Raw genomic sequence first — 20,324 nt, forward strand, 5'->3', positions numbered from 1 at the left:
TCCTCAACCGTGCCTCTACGGTGTGTTGAGAGAGCCAGCGGGCCCTGTGAAACAAAGTCTGGAAACAAAGCCCTATGAAGAGAGACTGAAACAACTGGGCATGTTTAGCCTGGAGAAGATAAGGCTGAGGGGATACATGAGAGCACTCTTCAAATACTTAAAAGGTGGTCACACAGAGGAGGGCCAGGATCTCTTCTCGATCCTCCCATAGTGCAAGACACGGAATAACGGGCTCAAGTTAAAGGAAGCCAGATTCCAGTTGGACATCAGGAAAAACTTCCTGACTGTTAGAGCAGTACGACAATGGAACCAGTTGCCTAGGGAGGTTGTGGGCTCTCCCACACTAGAGGCCTTCAAGAGGCAGCTGGACAACTATCCGTCAGGGATGCTTTAGGGTGGATTCCTGCATTGAGCAGGGGGTTGGACTCGATGGCCTTATAGGCCCCTTCCAACTCTGCGATTCTATGATTCTATGAACAGCTCCAAGACCAGACTAGGCCTGCTATTTTTAGCACCCAAAAGGAGGCAAGGCGGCGTCTGGATTCACAGGCTTCAGCTTTTGCAGGTTTAGCTTCCTCTCCTCGCACCTCTGCGGCTGGCACGTCTCTCTCCGAAGCGAGATTGCCGGGGGGGGGGGGGGGGGATTTGCTGCCAAGCCTCACATACTCTCATGAAGAGATGAGACATGAATTCACTAGGGCCAAATTCCACCCGTGCTTTTCACACCATGCAGGCATGCCTGCGGGAGAGGTGCCGCTGCTACAAAATAGAACTGCGGGAATAGGGACAGGAAGGAAAGAACAGAAACAGGACAAGAAGCCACATGAATTAGATGCAAATGTCAGCTTTAAGGAAGGAATGGATGATAGGGACGTCAGAGAAATCTGTTTGGGGGGTGAAATTTGATGGGTTTTCCTAGGCTCAGTCCCCTGGACTTCGTTTTGGTTCCTGCATGGTGCCCGATTTGATCCACAGCAAGTAAGACCATAAGAATGTAAGAAGAGCCCTGCTGGATCAGACCAAGGGTCCATCTAGTCCAGCACTCTGTTCACACAGTGGCCAACCAGCCATCGGCCAGGGACCAACAAGGCAGGGCATGGTGCAACAGCACCTTCCCACCCATGTTCCCCAGCAACTGGTGCACACAGTTTGCAGATTTTCTGGGAATTCTGCACATCTTTTGTGAGGTGGGCTAGGTTCTGCAATTTGTGTAAATTCGGCCGTAATCTGCACAAAGTACAGCCGAATTTGCACAAATTGGAGAACATTCGCCCCACCCACCCCCAAATGCGCAGAAACATTCCCAGAGCTCAGGGAACAGCCTCCAACTCTCCACACAGACACAAAATGCCTCGTACACACCCCAGAACTCTGTTGAGCCAAAACCGAGTAGGATTTCCCTGCGGAGGCCACATTATTTAGTAGTTCTAAAGGGGTTTTAATAGTGTATTTAAATCTATCTGTATTGTTATTGTAATTAAAGTAGGTTTTAATGGTGTATTTAAATGAATTTTTAATATTTATATGTGAACCTGCTTAGAGATTTTTTTAATATTAAGTGTAATAAAAGTATTATAAATAAAGAAGTAAATAAATTGCACCTGCCGCCCAGTTCCTCCCCCACCGCCCCAAATGCTTGTATTCAAAGCAATTAATATAAGGTGTGGGGAAAGCTGCCATCCTGATTAATTGGGAGAGGGAGGGGCAGTGTTTTTATGGATCAAAAGGGTCTTTAATGGATGAATGAGCTAACCATTACAGCTCTAGAAATAAGGAACAAGTGAAAAACAAATTAAGAAGCAACGCACCAGGTGCTTTGCCTCACTGAAAAAAAAAGGCCTTGGGGCTTCTTAAAAAACGACAACCAATGTACTGCAACATAAGCAATGGCCTCCTTCTGGGGAATCCTGACCTACTGTGAATGAGCTTTGCTCACTTCCACTAGGCTCCTTCCAGAGTGGTTGCAGGAGCAGCTAAACTTGCCAGAAAAGTTTGTTTAGCATGTCATTCAAACAGGGTAGCTTGGCATATAGGACCCTAACAAGCCAAGAACAAATCCTGGTTTACCATCCTGACTTGTAAAGGGAGCGACATGGCAGGATTCACCAGTTTGGATAATAGGCTAAACATTTCTAGCGGAGCAGCCATAGGAGGACCACATGGAAAAGAGGACAGGGCTCCTGGGCCTTTAACAGTTGTATAGAAAAAGGGATTTCAGCAGGTGTCATTTGTATGCATGCAGCCCCGGTGAAATTCCCTCTTCATCACAACAATTAAAGCTGCAGGAGCCCTGCCTCTTTTGTATCTGGTCAAGAGGGTAGGGCTCCTGCAGCTTTAACTGTTGTGATGAAGAAGGAATTTCACCAGGGGCTGCACACATACAAATGACACCTGCTGAAATTCCTTTTTCTATACAACTGTTAAAATTACAGGAGCCCAGTCCTCCTTTCCATAGGGTCACCCTAAGCAGCCATGTTATGCTTCTTGTAGCAAAAGAAACAAACAAAAAGCAGAGAGACTTATGCCAATTTCAGGACAAACAAATGTATTATCACATAAGTCTTTGTAGACACTAGTCGCTCACGCTACCAAGAGGAGTCAAGCAGAAGTAAATAAGCAGCGGACAGGAAGAAGAAAAAGACATGAGAAGCTGGAGAGGGTGGGGAGAGGAGGAGGAAGGAGGGGGGCAAGAAAAGAGGAAACCCCAGCAGAATGACAAAAATGAAAAGCCAACCTACGGAACCAGAAAAAAATGACAAATGTCCCAGCAGACCTGAAAAAGTTCCGTATGTAGTGTTTTCAGGGTAAGCCAAATTCTCCATTTTGTGCAAATGTGAGCATTAAATCCCTTGGTCTCTAAGGTCCCACAAGTGTGTATGTGTACGCACATGTGTGTGTTGTCTAACAGGCAAATAGGTGCTACCCCCTGGAACGTGTCACCTGGTATTCTTTGGTCGTCCCTGTCCTTTAAGGAGCGTTGGAGAAAAAAAGCAGAAAGGGGGGGAAAAACTATTCCGAGCCTAGTTCCTTCCCTATAATCTCATTTATGGGAAGAAATAGGGCTGGGAGAAACACCCCAGTGCCCTTTTCACCACTCTGTTATCAAAGAAAGGAAATGAGATTTCTAAAGCTCAGTCAAAGCGAAGAAGAAGGAGAAGAGGGAAAGGAGGAAAGCGAATTTCCACTTGAGACACACTTGAGCCAACAGCTTTTGAAATGGAAATGTCGCTCTTTGGAAGCACTCAAATTTCAGAAGGGACTAGTGGGGGCAGGGTTGAAACTCCTTGCTTTCGCTCTTTGAATGCTGGCTCCCAGGTGACTGCTGGGGTGAAGGAAGCAGAGAGAAAAGAGAGAGAGAGATTTGTCAAACCATTAATCAGCATCTGCAAAGGGTACTAATGTTGGGAGCACCGGCGTGGAGTGACGGGCCGCTGAATGGCGGGTGCTTTTATTCAATCAATTCCACAAACGAGATCGGGCTCCCCAAGGGCACCCCCATCGCTCCACAGCTGGGCCCGTCAAGGACCCAATTACATTATGAACTTGGTTCCAAACGAGCAAGTGCTCCTGGGGGCGGGGGGGGGGGAGGGAGGGCGGGGGGGGGGGAGGGAGGAAACTGTGTCCATCCTACCCTAGGCGCTAGAACGGGCCCTGAAAGGCAAGGATCAGAGAGAGGCCCTTCAAAAGATGAGCAAGTAAGAAAGGGTTCTTTCTTCTTTACCTAAGGACGTTAGGACTACCATGTTATCATTACTTCTCCTCTCTGCCTTAACACAGGATTGGCGCGTTCTGATTAGTGCTGCTGACGGATCCAATCTTTAAAGCAAGCTGTCAAGAATTCTCCCCTCCACGTGCACTTATTTCACCTAGCATTTTTTCATTGAGATTTCAATTATCTGTCTCCCCCATTGAGCAAGCTGAGCCTGTTCAATTGTACATAAATTGGTTTTATTATATTTTAAGAGATTTTGTGGTGTGCCACTATGCAGGCCCTTTTTAGGACCCAAAAGCAGCATATAAATTATCTTTAATTAACTGATTATTTAAAGTAAATGTAATTGCAATAATTGTATACTCTCCTCCCGTTCACTCCTGCCTCCATCACCCTCTGTTGCCTAGACTGTAAGCCCCTTGCGGCGGCGACCTGTCTGTCCATCCATCCATCCATCCATCCGTTCATTCATTCATTCCATGAACAGTTTGCCTAGTCTTTGTTTAACCTCCCACCCAAAATCTGAGTAAGCATAATGGCTTCTCCAGTAAAATGGCCTACTAGGTTTGAAGTTAAATATCTACTTTAAAAAAATACATCTGTCTAAACCATGATTTTAATTATGCAGGGGTCTGCATTTAAAGGTCAGAAAGTCTATCGGAGAACCATTTTTAATGTCTGTGCAGACAATAAACAGGGTTACAATTATGTTTTGGGGTATTCATTTTATTTGTAAACTTTACATAAAATTGTATGTTTTTATTTTGTATACTTTCCCCCGTTTTCTGAAATTTTAACATTTGCTATTTAATTCATTATTTATGCATTAGTTACATTTATATCTTGACATTCCTCCAAAGAGCCCATGGATTGGGCCTTCTCCTCTCTCTTTTACCCTCAAAACAACCCTGTGAGGTTTGTTACGCTGTCAGCAACTGGCTCAAGGCCACCCAGTGAGCTTCATGGAAGAGTGCGGACTTAGAACCTAGGTCTTCCCAGTCCAATATTATAACCACTAAACCACACTAGCTTAATTGATCCCTGTAACGGCTATTCACTGCACAACAAGCTGATTTACTGTATTTATATTATATTTACGTTTTTACATGAGGCTTCCAGCGGTCTCTCCTCAAGTGGAGTAAATGCAGGTTGCTTACCTGTAACTGTAGTTCTTCGAGTGGTCATCTATGCATTCACACATATGTTCAGGCGCAGAGCCCATATGTGAACATATGTGTGATGCATAGAGACCACGAAGAAGAACCATGTCCAAACACTGCTATGCTACGGCAATGCGGCAGCATCAGATGCTACCAACCTCTACGCACCCTAAATTATGCTCTAAAACTGACAAGACCAGCATACAAAATAAGAACACACCTAAAGCTATCAAGATGGCAACGAAGGTATTCTGCAATGTTGCACCTCCGAGTGTTTTGTGGATGTTTTTTGTTACCATTGCAACAGTCTTAATTTCATGCCTTAAGGGTGCACTTCATTTTTATTTTTATTTTTGGGGGCTTACAGAGATGGCGAAACTACCATCCTAACAGTGTAGCTAAGCAAAGCTTTCTCATCAGGAAGCGACGGGTGGCGGAACAGGAGAGCTGGCATTTCTTCCAATTACAGAGGTAGCGAGCATGAAGTTAAGGGATTCTCTTTCACCCAAAGAGGATTGGGTGAGATGTCACCTTGTAATATTGATGGAACAGAATGGAAAGGTCTAATTATGTAAATGATGAGCCGGGTTCGCTAAGAAGAGGCAGCCAGCCTTAACGAGAGAGGGGGAAGGGATGCCTCCTGCCACCTTTACAGCTTGCACGGTAATTTAAAGAGTGGCTATAAGGCAAAGAGCAGGAGGCGCGGGAAGATAATTTCTAAAAACTGCATTCAAGGAGGTGGCGGGTACATGGCAACATACTGGGGGGAAACATTTCCCAAGATCCTATTCCTGATTCTCCCCCTCTCTTTCTCCACAGTTGGCAGAGGTTGGGGAACAGATATGCAAAGCCTCAACCACCCAGACACATAACAGTAGTCTTCCAACATTCCCAAACCCAGGACCACTTTCAACTTCAAATTGCAATGAGGGCCCTATTTATTACCACTCATTAAGATAATTAAAACACCTCGGTTTAAAAAGAAGGTGCGTCTTAGCCTAGCACCCAAAAGAATGTGGATTAGCTGCCAGGTGTACCTTTTTAGGGCAGGAATTCCAAAGACGGGTCGCCCTAAGTCATATGAGGCCATGTCTTAAGAGCTCATATTATGAAGGGCCTCTAAATATGTTGGAGATAACTAAAATGTAAGATAATGAAAATGATATCGCTCTGGCTTTAATTGCAAGGTCTGATGTGAATTACAGCAGAGTTGCATTATACAGAGAAAGCGTGGCAACACAGCGTTTAGTATTGGAGACAATAAGCACAGACTCGAGCCAGTTTAAAAGTTCAAATCAACTTACTTCATTAGTCATTTTTCAGAGAAGTTTATCAAACTCTGTTTAACTACAAGCACCAGCTAATGCTGGATGGTACCCTTTCATTACCCTTCCTATCATAATGCAATATAAATTTTCTCTTTCTTTGTATGGCATGGGGCCTCTGAATCTTGATATGGGCTCGGGGCTTCAGCATGTCTTAATCCAGCCCTAAGCCACTGCAAAGTCCTCTCCTTTGAAATTACATATTGCCCTTCCAAAATTGAAGGCACTCTGAGTAGAATTTCTGGGCCTCCTGGGGTCCCAATCCAGTCCTCCAGGGTTTTATTTTATTATTTATTTATTTATTACATTCCACAGACCACCATGCCCATTTCCTCTGGCTCACAACCACCAATTCACGCAATGGTTTCCCAGCTTTCGTGCAGTTCCCACCCCCCATTTTAAAACGTTGAAATGCTGGTCCGAAAGCTTATTCCCTGGCAGTAAGAGCGTTAAGCTAAAATACGCTGGCAGTTTTTTTGGTATATTGGATCCGCCCACCAGATTAATGTACTGTTAGAGCAGTATGACAATGGAACCAGTTACCTAGGGAAATCGTGGGCTCTGCCACCCTAGGGGCATTCAAGTTGCAGCTGGACAGCCACCTATCAGGGATGCTTTAAAGGTGGATTCCTGCACTGAGCAGGGGGTTGGACTCGATGGCCTTAGAGGCCCCTTCCAACTCTACTATTCTATGATTCTGTGAATTTGGCCCTTGGGTTGAATGAAGTCCAACACCTCTGGAGTACAGCCTCAGCGGAAGGTCTCTGCTTCAACCCCAGGTAAAAGCATCCCACCCTCGCTGATGGGAGCACCATGGAGGTGGGTTCCCAAGTCATCATTACCACCAAGTCAGGTGGGTTGGCTTCTGCTGCATCACCTCTCTCCCTTTCTCTCTCTCTCTCTCTTTAGGAATGAGCCACAATTTCTTGGCCAGGGACAGGGGGAGCTGCGAAGGAACACGGCTCTTAATCTGCCCTGGGGACGAGCAAGTAAAGTGTGACAAGAAACCATCCACCCGCTTTTTCATTGCTTCTCTCCCTTCTCCCCTGACAAATGCATATATTAAAAATGGGGAGGGGGGGGAAGGAGGGAATATTGCCACATCAAAGAAAAGGAGAAACGAGTCACCAGAACCAGCAACTAGCTTGGACCACACTTGACTCGCTTTAATCCCTGCACTTGCACCTACAATATTCACCCAATATTATTCGCAAGCTCTATTATTATGAGGACATAAATCAACTGAGGGCCTGTCATAAATAGATAGGCCTCTCTCTCTCTCTCTCTCTCGAGCTTTTCTTTAGAGTAAAAAAAAAATGAGATGTCGCCCTGATGTCCCCCTCAATTTGTTCCTAAGCTGTGGTGATGGGCAGAGAGCTGACGGCTGTGCCGCTACCCTACTCATTTTCTGTCTGACCGCAGCTGAGGCACTCTGCATTCACAGAGCTACGGCCTGCTCCACCGCCGCCACCAAAGCTAGATTACTCAATTAGGGATTAGGCCTTTGCCAGTCACTCCCTGGCCAAGTGGGAGGCCTGCCAAGGTCAACGAAGGCTCCAGCCAGTTTCATTAATAACTGAAAGATCCAGCCCCCGCAAGGGGAGCGGGGAAAGAAGAAAGCCTCTGAGTGCTTAATCCCAGCAAAAGATGAGAGATCCCAATTCCCATCGCAGAGGGGCACCACAAAGGCAGAAAGAGGGGCAGCAATTCCCCAATTGCCTGCTGTTGCAAACAACCCACGTGAGCAAGGGGTCAAGCAACAACGTGGTACCCCCCCCCCCCCGCTGACCAGGAAAAGTGGTCTCTGTGTTCAGAAAGATGTTTTCTCCTGCCTCAGGAATGGCCAGAAAGAAGCCTGAAAAAAGTCTTTTTATCCGGTCCTCCCAGACACCCTACCAAACTGTGAAATGAGGTGCCGTGACTTCCCTCAACACATACACATCTGAAAAAATTGTTTCCTAAAAAGTCTGAGGAGATACTCCAGGCTTGTAATACGACAGTTCTTGTCAACCCCCTTCCCTTCTTCCGAGGCCCTGGGCGATTAGCTGATGTGGGCTGGAAGGACCCTATGGGTGAGGGTGCTCGAGGCACCCACCCCCACCCACCCCCGAGATCTTAAGTGCAGCTATGCAGAAGGGGAGACACACACACCCCGACACTACATTAAAATGGACAATGGGCATTTGGTAAGCTATGTGTCAGGATCTGCCAGTTCCTCTAGCCCAGCAGTTCTCAACCTGTGGGTCGGGACCCCTTTGGGGGTCGAATGACCCTTTCACAGGGGTCGCCGAAGACCATCAGAAAACCCATATTTCCGATGGTTTAGGAAACTGTATTGACTGAACTATGTCATGTATCATCTTTTGTATTATTAAAGCTATTGTTATGTATTATTTTCATTAGCAAACCATCCCATGACAATGGATCGTGTAGAGAAGAATGAAAATAATTTTATGGTTGGGGGTCACCACAACATGAGGAACTGTATTAAAGGGTCGTGGCATTAGGAAGGTTGAGAACCACTGCTCTAGCCCAAGCCAGATGGGAGCTCTTTGGAAGAGAATGAGACGCTCCACCCAGACCTCAGTACATTCTGGGACCAGGAAAGGACTCCGAAACAATTGCTATAAAGGGCACCCCACCATGGGACTCCACTGAATCCAGACATTCAGATTTGTGCCCATTCCCCCATGCCTCACCTTCCTCTGCGTCACAAGACACCACCCATCCCATCTCCTGGACCTCAAGAACAAAGATAGTGGTGAAACTGGATAGAAGGTGGAATGGATGCCTAGCAACAGAAAGCCTCCCTTCCCAAAACTGTTCTCTCGAAGAGGATGCTCTGCCTTGCATGCTTCCAGGACCGGGGCCTCCGCTGATATACTACGGAGGGTGGGATTGCAAGGACGGCTGGAAGAACTCTCAATTTATTTATTTAAGAGACTGCATTCCCGTTTTTAAAAACAATCCCAATGTGGTTCAGAAGTCAACACATAATAAAAGACAACAAAACCATAAAACAGTAATGAAACCATAAAACATCTCATTAGAAAACCAACAGTAACTGGCAACGCTAGCAGCCAGGGAAACATCCAGGCAAACAAATGCGCCTTTAATTCTCGGCGGAAATATACCACACTAGGAGCCCACCTGATCTCAGTGGGGAGATCATCCCACATGCAGTAGGCCACCCCCTGCCCGCAACCAGCAAGTCAACATCATTAGGCTGCCGGATGGTCAGCAAAACCTTCCCCTCCAAATGTAAAGACTGAGCCAGCCTATACAGGAGAACTGATGCTTGGCTGATGTGGCTGAAACACCTCATGCTGCCCAGCTCCTTCCTCTGTCCCTCAGCTGCCACGTGGACAGCTCTCCTGCTGTTTCAGCAGCCAAAGTATCCTGGACCTTGTCTCCTTGTTCCAGGACTAACTTCCCGTCACAGCTGGAAAGTTCTCATATCTGACTCCCCCACCAGCACCTATGGTGGTCAGGACAGGACCATAAGGTAGATACTGACATTATACTCACAGCATAGCAATATAAGAAGAACCATGCTGGATCAGACCAATGGCCTATTTAGTGGCTTGCCAGGTGCCCCAATGGAAAACCCACAAGCAGGACATGGGTACAATAACATCCTCTCACTCACATTTCCCAGCAAGTGATAGAAATAGGCAAATTGCCTCTGATAATGGAGGTAACAGAGAGTCATCCTGACTAGTAGCCATTGATAGCTTTATGCTCCACAAGTTTAGCTAATCCCCTTTTAAAGCCATCCAAGCTGGTGGCCACCAATAGATCTAGTGGTAGGGAATTTCATAGCTCAACTATGTGCCGTGTGATAAAGTACTTCCTAAATCTCACGCCGTTCAGCTTCATGTTCAGCAGCAACGCGTGCAAAACTCTTCTTGACTCCAATCAAGGGAAAACTGTGCAATACACTTTCTCCTCCGCTCTCATGAACGCACCATGAAACAGATTTCTACGGTGTGCGTGTCAAAAAGGACCGATGGGAGGAAAGTCAGCAGAAAGGGCAGGTTCGCTTGGGGACTGGCAGGACTGATGTGTGCGTGTAAAAATTAAAGTGGCGCTCGCAGCTGGGAAACCAGCAGCGAGGGCTGAGCATCTGCGAAGGAAAGCACTGAAACAGGATTAGCGACACCCTCAGGGCGCGGCATTTTGCAAGGTCGTGCATGCAACTTGGGAGAGAGGGAACAACCTACAGCCATGGCGGCTCAAGAAGAAAACGCCAGCAGCCGACTGTCAAAGGGAAGAGATTTCCAGAGACTTTAGTCCCAGTCATCACATCCTGGCTGCACGCAGAAAGGCATGATCCGGGCATTGGGTAAGCTGCAATTCTGCAAGAAGGCATAAAAAGGGCAAAATGTGCTGCTGGGCGCAGAATCCAGATTCCTGAGAATCTCAGCTTTCAATTAAAAACAAAAACAAACAAAAAAGCAGCCGTACACTTCCAAAAAATATAAATATGCTGAGAATTTTGGGGAATAGACCTGCTTAACTCTCAGGGAGTCATGATATTAATCACAGGATTGGCCCTAACGCTACAGTTCCAATCTGGATTACTGCATTCCTACTCTGCAGTTGCTGTTTTATTAAAGACGAAACAAACACAAAAGAGCCCATCACAGTATTAATACAGTGTCTGTAAGCTTACTTCAAATCCAAAGCCATCAAAGTTCCCCTTCTTTCCACAGGCTCCTTGAACTTCTGTTCCTTTCATACCCCCAACTGGTGCTAGAGCTCCCTGCCTTCTTTCCTTTTCAAAACCTCTGAACACAACCCATTTAGTCCCTGTATGGGACTCTGCTACTTCCTTTCTCATCAGCCTTTCTTTTCCCCAACTTTATAACTTCTTCTCGTCCTCTTTTCCTCCTCCGCTTCCACCTTTTAAACTCATCACACTTGCATTCCACAGGCCCTCCAAAGAGTGCAAGATATCATACAGAGGGTTAGCTCATGTTATCTTGTGAGTATCTTCACTGCCAAAACGAATATTTTAAAAGAAGCAATAGCTGTATCGCAGCGCCAGCAGTTAACTGAATTAGACCATCCCTTATTAATGAGGTGTCCACTCGACACAGATGTTTTTACTGAGTAAGAAGTAGCCTACGATCCACAGATGCCAAAGTGGCGACCCACGGATTGGACCTTTTGTGGTGGTGCCCACAGCAGTATCTCAAATTCCCAAATGTGCCCACGGGTCCAAAAAAGTTGGGGACCCCTGTTGTACACCTATCAGCCAGTGTGCACTATAAGGTGAAGATGGCTTTTAGCTGATTAGGACAAAGAGATGGAAAGCTGAAAATCCTCCTGCTGCCATATATTGCGAACTGAGCTAAAATATTATGGATCAGAGAGACAGCCTTCCAAAGACGCCCGTCCCTTGCAGACCTTATTGCAAGACCAAAACACGCCCATCTGAGCCTTGCTGTAGGCAGGCTCCTTGCGCTTTTTACCTCAGAGAGATCCTCCGTCCCTCCCTGCTGACTCTGGCTGAGCAAAGGAGAGTGCCTCAGCAGCGGCTCTTGTAGCAGCTCCAGCCGGGGCCGTTTCGTCTCAATGAACTCCATTTCCGACTGCTTGCTCAGGTCAGGAAGATAAGGATGTGTTTCCCCTCGGGCGTGCAACTCCTGCGACCTGAAGGGATGGAGGGGGGGAGAGGGAGAGAGAGAGAAGAAAGGAAACCTTCAGATAGAGCTACCACAGGGCATTGTTCAGTTTGGAAATGCAAAGAGACAACTATGGTATCAAGTAGACAGAAAGGGGTACAAGTTACAACCTGTGGAGATGGGCATTGTAGGGTGACCCTATGAAAAGGAGGACAGGGCTCCTGTATCTTTAACAGTTGTATTGAAAAGGGAAGTTCAGCAGGTGTCATTTGTATCTATGGAGAACCTGGTGAAATTCCCTCTTCATCACAACAGTTAAAGCTGCAGGTGTCCTGCCCTCTTTTAAATCTGGTCACTCTAGTATAGCTCCTACAGCTTTAACTGTTGTGATGAAGAAGGAATTTCACCAGGTTCTCCATATATACAAAGGACACCTGCTGAAATTCCCTTTTCTATGCAACTATTAAAGATACAGGAGCCCTGTCCTCCTTATACTTATGGTCACCCTAAGTATTGTCAGGCTTCGGCCTAGAAACTCTATGGTCAGGCACTGGTTTCCTGCTGCTTACACCACTGTGGCTGCTAGCCAGAAAACAAAACTGTGGGTAGTTTAGGCCAAGTTATTTTTGCAATTACCCAGAATCCTCTTGGTCCTGAGAACTCATAGCCAGGAAAGGACTCTGATGCAGGGATGGAGAACCTACTTTCAGGCGACATCTCACCCCCAGCGCCAAATGTGCTGTTGTTGCAGCAGCAGAAGCAAGCAATATTTTTGCCGCCGCCACCTCAGCGACAAATTCAGCAGTAGCCGGGGGATTTGAGGGAGATAGTGAAAAATCGAACAGGAGGGCTGCTTGTTGGTTATGTGTGCTCATCTCTGATGTAGAAGGTCCCAGGCTTTTCCTTTAACACCACCTGGCCGACCGGCCGCCATTTTGCCTCTAATTTCCCTCGTCAGCTCTGGTCTGGCCAACCTGTCAATCTGAGTGTCTGTCACACTGCGCCGATTCGCCCCAGCTGAGATTAAACCAGGACGCTTGGCACACAAGCTACAATTAATCTCCCACTTGCCATCTCTGGGGGTCACCTGTTCGAGACCAACCATGGGTCGGAGTCCTGACTCCCTCGGAGTCACCTGTGGGATTGTTTCATATCTGCCAGCAACAGTATTCCACCAAAAGGGATCTGTGCCCATCACCTCCAAATGGTGAATAAAGAGAAGATCTCTCACAAAGATATCCAGCTGCATCTTAAGCCTGGTAAATCGGCATTAGCGTTGTAAGTGTTGCAACCTCCCCCCGCTCGCCCTGCGCACGCCATGTTCCAGCTCCTCAATCAAGAGGATTAATCGCTTTCAATAAGAATAGCAATTAAGCTTTCCCCTCTTGCCACACTCCGCATGTCCGCTTCAGAGGGCCGTGAGCACACGTCAGCTTATTAACGTGAGCAGAATATATTGTTATTGACAAAAGGACTATACTTGTTACCATGGGACAAATGCTTCAAAACCTTAATTGCCAGGAAGAAAAGAAGAAGAAGAAAAAAAATAAACAATCAGAAACAATCACCAACTACAAGAAGGAATGACTCACAAAACTATCAAAATAATCAAACCTCCTTCAGAAAAAATAATAATCAAAGCTACTATGGATTTGGGGCAAAAATAAATATGGAAAATAATGTGCGTCACCATTTATTATAGCTTTCATTACTTCCCTCAAGGCTGAATTATAATAATTCATCTCCCCGCCGCCCCGCTAAAAGTACTACATTAGTACTAGGATTTCATGAAGTGACTTTGCAAACATAACCCCATTTCTCCCAGCCGTTATCCAGATGTAGTAAAAGACAATGAAGGGGGGTGGGGCTAGGAACATGTACCGGGACGTCCCAGATGACAGGGTTAGGCTAGGGGTGAGAGTCTGGGGGTTCTCAAGGTCAGTTCTTGGATGTAGAAACGAAGCCCAGATACCAGTCAGTGTCAACAATACTGAACTAGATGGACCAGGAGTCTGAGTTAGTATAAGGCAGTTTTTTATGTTCCATTGTTCTTAGTGGTCGTAGAATCACAGAATCGCAGAGTTGGAAGGGGCCTATAAGGCCATCGAGTCCAACCCCCTGCTCAATGCAGGAATCTACCCTAAAGCATCCCTGACAGATGCTTGTACAGCTGCCTCTTGAATGCCTCTAGTGTGGGAGAGCCCACAACCTCCCTAGGTCACTGATTCCATTGTCGTACTGCTCTAACAGTCAGGAAGTTTTTCCTGATGTCCAGCTGGAATCTGGTTTCCTTTAACTTGAGGCTGTTATTCCGTGTCCTGCACTCTGGGAGGATCGAGAAGAGATCCTGGCCCTCCTCTGTGGGACAACCTTTTAAGTATTTGAAGAGTGCTATCATGTCTCCCTTCCATCTTCTCTTCTCCAGGCTAAACACGCCCAGTTCTTTCAGTCTCTCTTCATAAGGCTTTGTTTCCAGACCCCTGATCATCCTGGTTGCCCTCCTCTGAACACACTCCAGCTTGTCTGCGTCATACTTTGCATGCTTGTCCCAGGTTCGATTCCCGGCATCTCCAAGTAGGGCTGGAGAAACCTCTGCCTGAAACCCTGGAGAGATGCTGCCAGTCAGTATCAGCAATACTGTTAGACAGACTAAGGGTCTGACTCAGAATAAAGCAGTTTCCTAACCCAGCGCTACTAGCCTGCATACTTTTGGGAAACGCACACAAATGCACTTTAATCCATGGGAGCAGAATGTGTACGTTTCAAAGATGCATACATTTGGGAAGATACACAGGAAATTTTATGCGGAAAGAAAACAAAGGCTGCCCTCTCAAACGGACGCAAGACGGAACGAGCGAAGAGGTGGAATTTGGAGAATCAATCTGTCAATGTTGCATACCTTTTTTCCCCTCTAGGCCCAAAGTAAACTGTGGGGTTCAAAAAGACATGACTCCAAGTCCCTTACTAGGGTACCCCCTGACCCCCACACCACCCACCACCCAGTTTCTGAAAATCCCTTTTTCATGCTCCAACGTTTCATACGCTTGCTCCCCATCTCACTCGGCCATCATCTCCTTAGGAAGCCTTAGGTACGCAGCCCTCCATCTGTCATATGGGGACAGGGTCTTCACAGTAGTGGCCCCACACCTGTGGAACGAACTCCCACCGGTGGTCCTCCATGCACCATCCTTTCAGGCTTTTAAGAAGGCCTTCAAAATGTTTTATTTTACTACGGCCTTCTCATAATTGAATACTGTTTTGCTGCTACTGTCCTTGTTGGCTTTACTGTTTTTAGCTTTTATTTTTAACTGATATTTTACTGTTTATGCTTTTATTGGTTTTAATGTTTAGACTGTTTTTATGTATTGTTGTAAGCTGCCTTGGGAGGGCTTCTGCTCTGAAGGGGGGGCTAAGAAATGTTTTAAATAATAAAAATGAAATAGTAAGAGCTACAGGTGGTTCAGTGTTGCTTTTATCTGATGCTGTTTTATCTATATTGTTTTGTTTTTAGATTGTATTTAATTACTTTAATCTAACTACATACTGTCCAAAGAATTATGGTTGTTGGCCATTTTTTTAAAAAAAGAAATGCAAGAAGATGAATTAATAAGTCACAACTTGTTGTGATGTTAAATATAATTACTTCCAGTCCCACTGCTATATAAAATCCTAGATTTGAGGTATTGAGAACATCATTCAAGAATTCCTGAATGATTCTCTACACTATTTCTGAGCTCTCCAGTGCAATCCAGGGTGGTACAAGTAGGGAACCGGCCAACCGGGGGGGGGGGGGGGTTAAGGAAAAAAGTGGAGCTGCCAGAACATTCCTCTACAATTATACGTGATACAACATGTACCAAAAAGGAGATCTTGAAATAACTTTTCAAAGCTCATTTGTTCCAGCTGGCAGGGCCTGCTGCACACACGCCAAGGGGAAACCTTCCAGAATAAGGCCCACGAACAATGGATGAGGTGCAGCATGGCCTTGCTTAGTGGTAGAGTGCACTATGTGCATCTAAAAGTCTCAGGTGCAATGCCCAGTTAAAAGAACCCTGGGCCCATACTTCACTGCACACTTAGAAGCAAAATATGGTAGAGACCTTCACCGACTGAACTAGTCTTCTCTGGTCTGGTACCTTGCAGATGTTCTGGAACACAACTCCCAGCATTCCCAGTCAGCCTGGTCAATGGCCGGGGAGCAACACCAGTGACAGCGATGTATTTTATTTATTTATTATGTTTATATACCGCCCCACAGCCGAAGCTCTCTGGGCGGTTTACAACAGTTAAAAATGGTAAACATTAAAAAGTATGCAAAATTTAAAAACCATCAAAAACATAAAAACAACAGTATCCCTTTAAAACAACAATTCTGGGGTCCATTAAAAACAAACTTAACGTTGTTAAATGCTGTTAAAATGCCTGGGAGAAGAGAAAAGTCTTGACCTGGTACCGAAAAGATAACAACCTGGAGGGCATCAGGTTCAGGAAGACTGAACTGAACCAATCTCCCTGCAGGGTTTGGAAATAACCCTTTTTCCATATGCAAATTTCTTTGCCAGCGAAGGTGAAGGAATTTTGCTGCTTAATGCTCTTTTTATTGTTGGGAGCTGTTTTTCAAACCAAAAAAGTATATAGGTGTGTGTGTGTGTGTGTGTGTGTGTGTGTGTTTATATCGATAGATATAAAGATGTTAACACTGGGTTGAAAGAAGTCAAGCTACAAAGTTCTAGCAAGATTGAGAGCTGACCTGGATGGAGCTTTGGGGACAGACTGATATGAAAGCAAGCAGCCCAAAGTTTCAAATCTTAAAATCCCTCCGGACTGGGAGTTGGGAGATCTAGGTTCTAGTCCCCACTCGGCCATGGAAACCCACTGGGTGACTTTGGGCCAGTCACATACTCTCAGCCCAACCTACTTCACAGGGTTGTTGTTGTGGGGATAACATGGAGAGGAGAAGGATTATGGGTTCCTTGTTGGAGAAAAGGCAGAATATAAATGTAATAAATAAATAAATAAAAATTTAGGGAGGAATTTCTTGGATTTCCTTGGTAACTAATTATGTGGCAGGAACTGGACAGGAGCCTGAGCTGAAGGCAGAAGAACAAGGAAGTGGATATGGAAACTGACACACTGGGAACAAGGAGACAAGAGAGAAACTGGCGGGCAGAAATACCTTGACAGCAAGGTATCGGTAGTTGAGCAGACTTGAGCAAGGGAACTATTGGCCATGTAACAACAGATGAAGTCCAGTTTAGGCTAAAAATGATGGACTTAATGAGAAGAACACGACCAATGTCTCATTCAAAACTGACCTCAAGGAGGACCAAAGAGGTACTTGGGAAGCTATGTTGAGCCCCGAGAGGACAATACTTTCCTACCATATTGCGGCCTGAAATGGCCCACCAGTAGACAGATTGGAAAGGACTCCAGTTTGAGTCCCATTGAATCCTAATGCGGAAAATGACTTGGATAGTTGACTTGGCTTCACTTTTGCCTCCACACTGAGAGCCCACAGACGGAGTAGGGATAGGGAAGAAAATAAAATTATAACGGCCCTCCAGCAGATATACAATAATGCCAATTTCCAAAGGGCAGTCATTTTTCTGACACTTCCCAAAGCATCCTCATGACTGTCAACCAAGTGCCAGATTTGCAATGGCGGAGGGACAACAGATCCTCAAGGCATTCGAGGAGGATCTGCTTCCCTTTCTGAACATTCTTCTATGTAAAATCAAGGGGAAAGTGGGAGGGCCCCCGCTGGTCCACGTCACGCTTGGCTGTCGGGTGCAGGCCGAGTTCCTCCCATCCCTTGGGACGCACAGTGGGGTTTTGTGTTTGCCGTTCGCTTGTGTCCTCTTCTCCTCCACGTTCACAGGCCTTACTTGTGCTTGCCGCTTCTTGCTTCCACTTCCCTGCCGCAAGCCCACAAGAGCCAGCTGCCTCTGCTGGAAGCCAAGCAATCGGAACCTGGGAATGAAGCCAAAGCTCTTACAGATGCGTCTTGCTTGAATCTGCCAAGGGGGACTCAGCTGCACGGATGCCTGCTCTTCCCTGCTCCTCTGGTGAAGGGAGGCGGGAGGTGAGGGGGGGAAACGAGGGAATCACTCCTGTGCCAGAGAAACCCAAAAGTATTTGCTGTGACAGGCCAGGCCTGCCCTCGCCACCAGCTGCAGCCTCTGGCCACCAGGCGATCCAAGAAACACAATGGAGGGGAGCGTGGGGGTGTGGGAAAGGTCCACGAGAGGTCATCTAAGTCCACCACCGCTGCGCCGAAACAGGATTAATTAGGCCCAAGCCACCCCTGACATATGTTTATGCAGCCTATATTTAAAAACTTCCACTGATGGAGAAAGGAAGGAACTCTGCAGCCTCTCTTTGGCAGCCACTTGCAAGAAACATTATTGGGAAATTCTTCATGCTATCATAGTTCACGGAATTGGAAGAGGCCCCAATTAAATGATCTCATCAGGTATATCCCATACATTTAAAAAAAATCCCAGCTTCTGCCCTGGTTCTCCCTGTTCCTTTCTGAGAACCGTTCAAGGTTTAAGCCCCAGAATAACGTGAGGCAACGGCGTCCCTCAGTGTGGGATGCACTCCTTACGTGTCAGGTTCAGGGAGCAATTAACTGCTGAAGAGCTCCTGTATTTATTATGATGTGTATTTTTTATGCGGATATATATTTTAAGATATGTTAATCAGTATCTAAATTGAAGAAAGAAAGAAAGAAAGAAAGAAAGAAAGAAAGAAAGGTGAATCCTCAATGGCAACCCCCAATTATGGAAATCCCACCTACTACAGACAGGCCAAAGTCCCAGCATGAGCATCTCAGGCGGTACTTGTAGCTCAAGGGTACAGTAGCTAGAAGGTCCCAGGTTTGCACTGGTTATTTCACGGTTGGACTACTGCAACCTTCTTGTCTCTGGCCTTCCTTCTTCTCACATCAGCCTGTTGGTTTCTGTTCACCACTCTGCCACAAAGATCATCTTCTTGGCTCGCCGCTCCGACCATGTTACTCCGCTTCTGAAATCTCTTCATTGGCTTCCAATTCACTTCAGAATCCAATATAAACTCCTCCTGTTGACCTTCAAAGCTTTTCACGGTCTAGCTCCTTCCTATCTCTCCTCTCTCATCTCACACTATTGCCCCGCTCGTGCTCTTCGCTCCTCTGATGCCATGTTTCTCACCTGCCCAAGGGTCTCTACTTCCCTTGCTCGGCTTCGTCCATTTTCTTCTGCTGCCCCTTACGCCTGGAACACTCTTCCAGAACATTTGAGAACTACAACTTCAACCGCAGCTTTTAAAGCTCAACTAAAAACTTTTCTTTTTCCTAAAGCTTTTAAAACTTGATGTTGTGCAGACTTCTACTGTTACTTTCTACTGTTAGTTTTACCCTACCCTGTGCCTGCTTACCCTACCCTGTGCCTGCTTGCATTCTCTTCCCCTCCTTATTGTTCTACTATGATTTTATTAGATTGTAAGCCTATGCGGCAGGGTCTTGCTATTTACTGTTTTACTCTGTACAGCACCATGTACACTGATGGTGCTATATAAATAAATAAATAAATAAATAAATAATAATAATAATAATAATAATAATAGGTGGTGGTGGTTATTATTATTATTAACATTTATGTACCACCCCATAGCCAAAGCTCTCTGGGCGGTTAACCCTGGCATATCCAGGTAAGGCTGAGAGACACCCTTCTCTATCCAAGAGAAACTGAACAGCCCTTGCCAGATGGACCAACTGCCTGACTCGGTACATGACAGCTTCAGACATTCACAGCAGCTTTGCAAGAGTGGCTTGTTTGGACTGCCCTTGCGGGCTCAGGGTTAAGCTAGGAATCTGATAAGGAAAGGTAAATTCGTAAGGTTTAATTTTATGCCGGGCCACTGGCAAGGGAGAGGCTGTCCTAGGTCACAACCCCCCAGCCTTCAGGGTAGGGTGGACTACAAACCCAAATAAATAAAAGGCCACATCCTCAACAAAAACAGTGAACTCAATTATTTCATTTCTGCTTTATTGATTTATATTCCACCTTCCCGCCCCAAAAACGGCAATCTTACGTTGACTGAAATGCTCTTACAGACAAGATGTCCTTCCAAATGTTTAATCTCATCGAGTCCATCATTTTCAGCCTAAACCGGACTTCATCCAACTAATCATTGATTACTTCCTCTCTTATCTTCATTGGCTTTTTGTTCAGGGATGACAATCTTTTTATGAAGACATGCCTCTGGGCAGAGGAAACCAAAATGTTGCTCCCAACAGACACTCAGCAAAAAAACAGCAGAATTTCATTACTATTCAACTCGCAACATAGAGGAGGGGTTCCCCTACTCTTAATGTCTAATATTTAGGTAAGTACTGGGTGAAGTAGAAGGGAGGGAGAGAAACAGAGAGGACTAGTGTAAGGTGAGGGTTGAGTGTTCAACACAGGGACACAAGAAGCATTGTCTACTATAATGGCCAACAGCTCTCCAGGATCCC

General features: G+C 45.9%; 1 protein-coding gene across 6 annotated transcripts in view; it reads right to left on the minus strand.

Annotated features, from left to right (window-relative positions):
* Window positions 1-20,324, minus strand: part of NCOR2 (nuclear receptor corepressor 2) — a 298,769-nt gene that overhangs the window by 192,554 nt on the left and 85,891 nt on the right. For all 6 annotated transcript variants that reach the window (XM_063143816.1, XM_063143815.1, XM_063143819.1 and 3 more), the window contains exon 4: window positions 11,675-11,855. In XM_063143816.1, the coding sequence (XP_062999886.1) occupies window positions 11,675-11,855 (181 nt within the window). The remainder of the gene's footprint in view (window positions 1-11,674; window positions 11,856-20,324) is intronic.

The sequence above is a fragment of the Elgaria multicarinata genome, chromosome 18, assembly GCF_023053635.1.
Source record: "Elgaria multicarinata webbii isolate HBS135686 ecotype San Diego chromosome 18, rElgMul1.1.pri, whole genome shotgun sequence".
In the NCBI taxonomy this organism is placed as follows: Eukaryota; Metazoa; Chordata; class Lepidosauria; order Squamata; family Anguidae; genus Elgaria; species Elgaria multicarinata.